The 9,766-nt window shown below is 36.8% G+C and overlaps 1 protein-coding gene across 1 annotated transcript; it reads left to right on the forward strand.

Annotated features, from left to right (window-relative positions):
- Nucleotides 1-1,446: 1,446 nt before the first annotated feature.
- Nucleotides 1,447-8,718, forward strand: LOC125396187 (prolactin-2A1-like). The gene is made up of 5 exons (XM_048428013.1): nt 1,447-1,477; nt 4,729-4,904; nt 6,261-6,368; nt 7,447-7,626; nt 8,527-8,718. Exons 1-5 carry the CDS (start codon nt 1,447-1,449, stop codon nt 8,716-8,718), a joined length of 687 nt encoding a protein of 228 aa, XP_048283970.1.
- The last annotated feature ends 1,048 nt before the right edge of the window (nt 8,719-9,766 follow it).

Genomic DNA, 9,766 nt, shown 5'->3' on the forward strand with positions numbered 1-9,766 from the left:
TGTATAGCCTTATGTCCATTTACTCTGCCGTTCACCGTATCCAGCCACCTGACTCTGCTACTTGCCCAGGGACCCTGTACTGCTCTGGCGGCAGCTTCTGCCTGGCTTGCAGGCCGCCGGGGCCATTATATCATATTCTTTTAAAAGAACAAAAATAACTTTTTATTTTCAATGATCCTTGTATATGCTGAAATCATTTCAACTTGCATTTGTTTGTGACAGAGAATACCAGACCTTTGATGACTCTGTAACCTCAGAAAGGGTTTGACTGCACAAAGATATAATCTAGTACTACAAAGATTTCAAAGACCATCTGCAAGCAAAGCCCGCAGTTAATTCAGAACCTGCGATGGTTAGATTGTAAGTAAAACCACAGGTTACTGATATATCCCAAGGTCCAGTTATTAGCTACTTTTAAACTATACAACAATGATGCCCTATTGACTACATATGTAATAAATTGTCAGAGGATTATATGTAAACAGTACTAAATATAAGAGACTATAGAATGAGATGTCACAAGTCATGATGCTTGAAGTATGACAGAAGATCTAATTTGACTTCGTAGGACCAGATATAAGTACAATAGTTACTGCCAGGAAATGTAACTAAGGAAACTATTCAAACAAAATTAATGAAATTTTCAAGCCAAGAAGGATGTATAGATTCATCTCATAGTGGTACACCCATTATAAACACAGACAAATGTGTTCGTATTTAAGGCAAGTTCCATGGATATAACCCATGTTTGCTTACCGTGTATTTGGCTAAAAGTCTGTGAATGGGGATATTGTAGGCTCCAACTATAATGTGTGTGGGTTTTTTTTTCTATAATGAATGTGATTTCCTACCAAAAACCCCTCTAAACATTTTTATCTGGCCCTAAACTATGATCTTATGTGCATACTATATTAAGGCAAATGGTATACTGTGTTCCATAGATATTGGAAAAGATTCACAAGGTTAAATTGCTCAAAATTTCTAACCCTTTTTTGACCTTCTTCCCAATGCTCCAAAAACAATGAAATCAATATTTTGACACATCCAGTAGTCAATGAAAATTTCAGAAGTAGTAACTAAAATATCTAAGAACATAAAGAAAATAATGAATTCTTTGGGCACAGTAAGAAACACCCGCGTCTTCATGGAGCAGAGTTTACTGTTGTGGTTTACAATGCAATTTGGGCTCTAATCCCATGCTTAGAATAAAGTAAACTAGGAGTTAAAGATAGGTTAATCATCATGACAATTAGGTTGTAAACAACCCCTGAGGGCTGTCGAGGTCTCCTCAACTTGGATTTGCATATTACTTCCTCTGCTCCTGGCAATATATGGCCTTGGGGATGGTGTGAAACACTATATAAGAGGAAAAATTAACTTAAGGTTTGTTTGTTGTGAAGCGGATCTCTTGAGTCAGTTGCTGTGCTGCTCTGGAACTCCTCAGAGATGCAGCTGTCTTTAACTCATCCGTGCCTCTGTAAGTTACGGGTCACTAAACTAATCTTTCCAACTACAACCTTGCCCATTACTTTGTTTTACAAAACTGGTCTGAGCAGTAGTTTTCTTTTCCTTCCTTCCTTCCTTTCTTCCTTCCTTCCTTTCTTTCTTTCTTTCTTTCTTTCTTTCTTTCTTTCTTTCTTTCTTTCCTTCTTTCTTTCCCTTTTTTTTTTTTGGTGTTATTGTTCTCATATGGCGCATGGTGTTATGGTTCCCAAATTTTAATGAGATTCTTTAGAGGTATAAATTCTAGCTGTCTTAATTCAACTATGCTCTTGTCAGTAACTCTTCTCTGGAATTCCTCTAGTTGACCATAAACATTGCCTTTTTTTTCATTGTTGACTTTTATTGAGCTCTACATTTTTCTCTGCTCCCCCTCCCCCCCCCCGCCCACCTCTCCCCTCCCCCCTACAAATGAAACTGGTTAGAACCGGTTTGCTGTTGTTGTTGCTGGGCTTGGTCCTTTTGTTTTTGGTGTGCCTGTGTGTGTGTGTGTGTGTGTGTGTGTCTGTGTGTCTGTGTGTCTGTGTGTGTGTGTTGTTGTTGTTGTTGTTGTTATTGTTGTTGTTGTTTTCTCATATGTTCAGTGAATGGGAATGTGTTCATGCCTTACACAGGGAAGTAAGAAGGGTCTGAGAAAACTTTCCCAACTATTTCTCTAGGAAACAACTACACAATGCACCATTGTATCATTGATTCTGAAGGGTGTTTAGTTGGGAGGGCCTCACCCCAGCCCCTTGGAAACCATCTTAAAATGTTGGGTGGAAAACTCCATTCCAAACCTGCTCCCCTGGGAGTGGCCACAGTCCAGACTCCACCTCCAAGAAAGCCAGCCAACTGGTGACCCCTCCCCAGGGAAAATCAAGACCACCGCCAGAGGCTATTTAAACTGCCCTCCAAAGATAGAACATGAGGCCTCCCCTTTTCCCTCTCTGGTAGTCTTCCTCTTTTCTGTGGTCTTTTCGATTCTCTATTTCCCTTTCTGTGTTTTCCTAGAAAACCACCCGGGAGTGTTGCCATCCATTAAAATTGGGCATCTTATAATTCAATCTGATCTGGCTTGATTTGGCTTATTGAGTTGGCAGAGAGGTTAGTTGGTAAGAGAAAAATAATTAACAAAGGGATATCTTCCTACCTGGAGACATTAAACAATGGCTACAGACATTTTACATCGTCTTGGTTGACCTCAGTAAAAGGGAGGAAAAGCATCTGTGTCTAGTGGTAGAGACCAGCCATGAGGCTGTTTAGCAAAGAGTGGTGAAGAGAGTTCCAGAACATGGACTGATCCTTCTCATAAAGACAAACTTGCAAACATTTTCAGTCTGAATAAGAGAACAAGAGTGGGTACAATCTGTTACAACTACAATGGGAAGAATATAACATATTCTGTCTTCTGGGTCTTGCTTGACTTGAATGAACTGAATCATATTTTCAGTTTTATTGACACAGCAGACAAAACTAGCAGATGTGGCTCTATACAGCTTTGAATTTCAGTCAAGAAAAGTACCCTTTACTACAAAAGACACTTTGCTAATATTTACCTTTATCTTCTTGATTATATTCCCAAGTTAAACAAATTGTTAGCATTCAAAAATTTCACAAAAGCAAACTTTGAAATTTTATGAAGTTGTAGGCAAAATACAACTCCTTTGACTCCTCTTAGATTATTAAAATCCTTCAGATGATAAACTTATACAAATGTGTTTCTATTTATTTTACACATAAATATCTCTCATGCATAAAATAAATTTGGAAAAACTTTTGTGATTTTTGAACAGTTCTATTCCGTAATAGAAACTATCCAAACAATTATTTTATTTTAAAGGTTCTTGTATACCATAGAGTATTTTGATTGTTTTAGTTATTTTAGTTATTTTGAGTATTCAGTTTATGTGTTTTTAATGTATAAATATTATTAAGTTTCTAAATTTCTGTTGTACATTTCCAACTGCATTTATCAAAGCTTCTTAGTGTCAGGAGTTTTTCAGACTGGTATCACTGAAGGTGTATAAATAATCCATTTTTAGACATTGATATTGATTCATAGAATTAACATTATAACTTATCAATATGTTATGGCCCTTTACTGACATTTCATGAAAAAAATTGAATTGATTATGACACCAATTCTGCTTATCACAAAACATTTTATAATTGTGATACACAAAGACCATAAAGAAGATAAAGGCAACTGCTTAATGCCTGATTATCAAATCATAAAGAGAATATGGCAGTTGTGTACAATGCTGACAACTTGCTACAATCACAAAGCCTCAGGGGCCGTGCAAGAGCTCCACTGTTATTATGTTCGTTCCTCCAAGCTACTGAGAGTAGGGACAATGAAATGTAGAATTTCTGCAAGTAATCTATTTTATCATTATGGTTGGTATAAAACATAAATTCAGAAGAAAGGTAGGAACATTTTGGTAAGAGAAGAAACTCATGCCATTATAACACTGAGCTGGAAGTTCCACAATGTGGCTTCATTTTAATAATGTCATTCTCTTTATCATACGTATTTGTAAATAAACAATAATGAGTTTATTCTTATTTGTCATGAAAATAAACACAGAACCAGAACTGTTCTTCTTACACTGATGTCCAAAATCCTAATATTAGATACTGAGCTAAAATTAAAAATTTGAAGCCTAGAATGATAACTCAGTGAATCAGAACAATTGCTTTTTTTGAATAGGACCTGGGTTTGGTTCCTACTACTAACATGGCTGCTCAGAACTGTGTATATCTTTAATCCCTGGAAATCTAATCCCTCTTCTGGCCGCTGTAGTTGCCAGCCCTACATGCCATACACATACAGATAAAATAAAAACTGCTGTGAATAAAATAGAATTAACAATTAAAAGAATTACAAACTCTTGAGTGATGTTACTAAAAATCACCAGAGAACCAGGAGACCTTGACCTGTCTGAAGAGAATGACGTGAACACACACTGGCACACTTACCTTGAACTCCAAAAGTTTGAAGACTGCCAAAACAATGCAAGGAGTAATAAAGAACTACCAAGAGACACTCATGTTACAAAATATGAATATGAACAAGTATAATCCATTAATTGAATGTCAACATTGGAAAATGTTTGTTATTCCCACAAAATTAAACATAACAGTATGTTCAAAGGAGGCCACTATTAGCAAAGGCTTAGTTTGATAATGCCTCTCTTGACAAACTCAGATAGATTAGATCTCAGAGTCATTATGCTCTTTTACCAGGTCCACTGCTTCTACTACTGATGTCCAACCTGCTTTTGTGGGAAGAAGTGGCCTCAGTGCCCATATGTTTAATGAGAAATGGGCGTTGCTTTGCTTCTTTGGAAGAAATGATTGGTCGAGCAGTGAGCTTGTCTGAGCAAATAAACAAAGAAGCATTTGAAATGTTCACTGAATTCGTAAGTATTACCCCTGACTTCCAGCTTCTTACCAAACGGCTCCCAAATTGAAATGGTTAATTTATAGTATAGTCTAATGTGGAAAGCATCGTAGTTCAAACTTCAAACATTGTAACTTCATAGGTAGAAACAATGGAGGCTACTAGGTTGTGGAACCAGAAAATAGGGCAGTCTCATGAATTGTCAAATATTTGCTAAGATATAATCTTAGTTTTCTCTAGTTTTAAACTTCTATTTTGATTCGTTACTGTGACATAAATACACACAAGACAGGCTGAGGAAAGATTTGATTCTTTCTCATTGTATCTAGTAGCCTAGTGTTTGCCTGCATTACTCACCTTTGGATTCTGTATTATCTAATAAAGAAGAATGCATTGCAGTGACTTGCTAATATTAAAGGAAGTTAAGGACACTGAGGCCAACCAAGTCATGCAAAAAAGAAAGAAAATTAACATTCAATCTTCATATTAATAAATGTTATTAACAATTTCAAGCTATTCAAGATAAATGATTTAATAGCAAGGGGATCTGGTTCAGAGAAATAGGTCAGACATTCATGATGAAAGCATCTTTACGGCTTTATGGTAGATGTTCTATTCTAGCCAATGATGACACAATGGTGTCTTCTGTGCATTGATGGACTTGTGAGAAGTTGGCTCAGTGCTTGCAAAGCCTATATATTCCAAACCTTTATTTCACATATTATTGTTTCTGCCATTTACATTTCCTAATAGGTCACCTAGGACATTCAGAATCATCCTAAATATCCATTCAAACTACCAAGTATGTCATTAGTAGTAGTTTTGAATAATAGATATTTTACACAATAAAGATTTAGAAGTATATACCAAATAATTAAATATTGATTAGCATACAAAAATCAATTAATTTTCTATTTTAACTGGTTCACAGCTTAATATTTCCTAGTGTATTCTGCATAGGGCTTAAGACTTATTTTGTCATGATCAATACAAAGCCTTTTGTTATTCCTAGTGAACTGAATGAGGGATACTTATGCAGATGCCAAAGTGTTTGAAATAAAAGCTGTTTACTATGACATTTGTTACAAATTATACTTTAAAAATTGGTACTTGGTAGCCTTGCTGGATTTTGCTGAATAGGAATATTTTGCTGAGAATAGTATGAAGCAGAAAGTTTAGAAAATTTGAAAGTTTTATGAATATATATTAAGACTACAGATTGAATGTAAAATGTAGTTAAATGGCTCATTTCCTTACTATATTTATATTTTATTTTAATAATGAAACATCTATCAAGTACATTAGTGTGTTTTGATCATTGATTCATTCACACAATTTTTAGTCACCAAGTAGTCACATATTTTATCATTTCCAGGATAATCAGTATGCCCAGAGACAGCAGCTCATTAACAAGAACCTGAAAAAGTGCCACACATCTTCGCTTGATCTTCCAAAACCCAGGAGTAAGGCTCTGAAGACACATGTGAGTTCCCTACCTTTGACTTTGGTATGATTTTGACCAAATCCATACACTGGCTTTGCCATACTATAAGCTATTTATATCGTATTTAGAATGAGAATTGTATCTGCAAGAAATGGGCGGGGAATGAAAAACAAAAATAAATTTTGCTATGTAGATTTAAATTGTAAGAAAAATCAGCCAAGTAAAATTTAACAGATCTATAAACCATTTATGGAGGGGACCTTTTTCAATGCCAAATCGTCAAGATCTACATATTCTTGGAAAATTTTTAATTATTGACATTCATTGTTAACTGCAGTAATGTGAACTTATTCATTGCCGATATGGCTGTAGTGATATCTTGGTAATGGACTCTGTGTTGACTACTCTATGCTACTAACTCATTCAACATTTCTTTTTGGCACCTACAGCTTTTACTTATGTTTCTGGTCCTAAGTGTTGATTCTTAACTGATTGTTCTGCCTTTACTGTCATACCTGAAAGTCAGCTAAAGAAAGGCATACAGTGAGCATAAGAAGCTGCTTCACTATGTATACCCATCCCCACTGCGTGCTGCCAAGGCTCCATATCGTGCATGTCCCCTTTAATTCTTAATCTTTACCCTCTCTCACTTCTAATTTCCTGCCATAAGCGATCTCAACGAAATTTAAATTGCACTTTATTTTATATCCTTACACAATTGTATAGGCTTACACTTAGAATGCATGTTCCATGTATTTCTTAATGGCTAAAACAGTCTGTGTCTCTACAACGCTTACTAAAATAATGACGAATTAATGAAGGAAAATGGGGAAGTGGAGATGAGATGAGAACGCATTTAATAAAAGTTTTTTTTCTCTTTTCTTTGCTAACAACTTTAAAATGCTCTACTGGAATTTCTGAATTAAATTCATCCAAGCTTTAAACCACAAGGTCAATGGAAATATTTCATACCTTTATATACCTTACAAAAGGGTGTTTTAAATATGCACTCAAGTAACAACGAAAGCTTATTTCCCCCTTTTGAGCAAAAAACTGTCTGTGTCTAATGCTGTTGGTTTTCATATTTTAATGTGATTGTTCAAATATGGTTACTTAGCCAGTCATCCTACTGAAGTTAGTGGAAAACTTACTGGATGCCTGGAAAGTCCCTCTGTACTATCTATCAAGAGAAATGCCAACTCTGAAAGATGTCCCTACTACTCTCCTCTCCAAAGCCAGAGAGATTGAGAAAAAGAACGCTGGACTCCTGGCAGGGGTTAGGAGCATTCTCAGCCAGGTGAGCGGTCCTTTTACACTTCTTTACATTTCTTCTAAATAAAAGAGTTGACCAGGGCAAGGAGAATTCAGTTTTGAAAATTGTCTCTACAAAAGAAAACATTAGGCATTGAAGTTATAGATACGTTATTTACGAGGAGGCCGGTAATTCCAACTCTGTGAGGGGTGTTTCACTCAGAACTCCACATCCTGAGGACCTAAAGAGAACATCTGCTCACCATTTACATGGGGATGAAACCCTTTGTGGTAAGGAAATCAGTCACTCAGGCACTTGAGCAGATTTCTTATTATGGTTATCCCTTGATGGAAGGGTCACTGACTCTCAGGTATGGGGTGTAGACATTATATGAAGTATTAATTTGGTTGAAAATAAGAAAGGAATAGCCAGGTGGTTGTGAGTTTGAGGCTAGCCTGGTCTACAGAGTTTCAGGACAGTCTCCAAAGTTACAGAGAAACCTTATTTCGTAAAGAAGAGAAAGAGAGAGAGAGAGAGAGAGAGAGAGAGAGAGAGAGAGAGAGAAAAGGAGAGACAGAGAGAAAAGGACAATGTTTCAATATAAGAACCTATTAAGAAAAATAAAGGACAAGTCAGGAAGTATGTTGAGGACATGTGACATTACTTAAGAGATTGAATGAACATTGTATCCTCCCTTGTATTTTTCTCAATTCCATGTCCAAAAATCAAGTAACTTCCTGTCAGCCAATTTAACTTCTGTAAGACTTCATCATGCAGAGAACGCATACATCAGTTTTTATATTTTAGATACCTTGGTTCATTTCTCATGAAAATCCATAGGTTTTGGCTGAGTTTAGCAATCCTTACTCTCCTCAAGTATTCAAAAGTTATGCATCCCAAAATACTAAAATATAATTTATTGCTGACTCTCCTTTTGATAATCAGGTTCAAAGTAAAGATGAAGGGAATGAGAAATACCCTGCCTGGTCTGGATTGGTATCCTTGTTGTCAGACAGAGAAGAGGAACGCCATTTTGCATTTTATAACTTGATCCGCTGCGCAGGCAAAAATGCTCAAAAGGTTGAAATGTCTCTCAAGATTGTAAAGTGCAAAATATTAAAGCAAAAAGACTGTTAAGCCCTTTCCATCACATCTGTTTCCGAGATGATGTTGGATGATGCTTTGCTGTGAAGCTTCCTTTAAGTTTTCCTCTCTTGAATGCATGCTGGGTATGATGACTATTTTCTTTTAAAATAAAAACTGACTCCTTTTATGCAACCATCTGAGAAGCCAATTGGTCACAACTGCTGTACTTCATTTAATTTAAAAAAGATCTATTCATCCCATTAACATATTCCCACCAAATATTTGACAAATAACAAAAGTTAGGCATGTAAATAACATATTTCACAATTAATTTAGCCATTAGGAAACTTCGATGTATACTTAGTTATTAGAATCCAGGGGAGACATTTTTCACAAATTTTTATTCAACCTATTCCCGAAACTTGGAATTCTTTGGATTTTTTTTAAAAGTTTATTAAATTATGAAAGTTTTCATTTCCGCCCCTCCTCCCAACACCCTCCCACTCCCCCCTCCCCCTCCTACTCCCTCTTCATCCCTAAGAGCAGTCAGGGCTTCCAGCCCTGTGGGAAGTTCAAGTTCCTCCCCACTCCTTCCAGGTCCCTGAAGGTGAGTATCCGAACAGACTGGATCCCAAAAATCCAGCATATGCAGAGGAAACAAGTCCCAGTGTCATTGTCAGTGGCTTTTCAGAAAGGCTCCGGACCAGCCACATTCAGAGATCTGGCCACATTCAGAAAATCTGGTTGGATCACATGCTCGTTCAGTCCCAGTCCAACTGGCCTTGGTGAACTCTCATTAGATCAGTCCCCTTGTATCAGTGGGTGATCGCACCCCTCGCGGTCCTGAGTTTTTTTTCATGTTCTTCCTTTTTCTGCCCCTCATTTGGACCTTGGGGGGCTCAGTCCGGTGCTCCAATGTAGGTCTCCATCTGTATCGCCATCCATCATCAGATGAAGGATCTATGGTGATAAGCAAAATCTTCATCAGTACGGTTATAGGCCAAGGCCGGTTCAGGCACCTTCTCCTCTGTCTAGAGAACAGTCTGGGGATCTCTCCTTGGACCTGGGATCCCATTTATAATCAAGTCTCCTGTAAACC

Source organism: Myodes glareolus, chromosome 14, assembly GCF_982192425.1.
Source record: "Myodes glareolus chromosome 14, mMyoGla1.1, whole genome shotgun sequence".
In the NCBI taxonomy this organism is placed as follows: Eukaryota; Metazoa; Chordata; class Mammalia; order Rodentia; family Cricetidae; genus Myodes; species Myodes glareolus.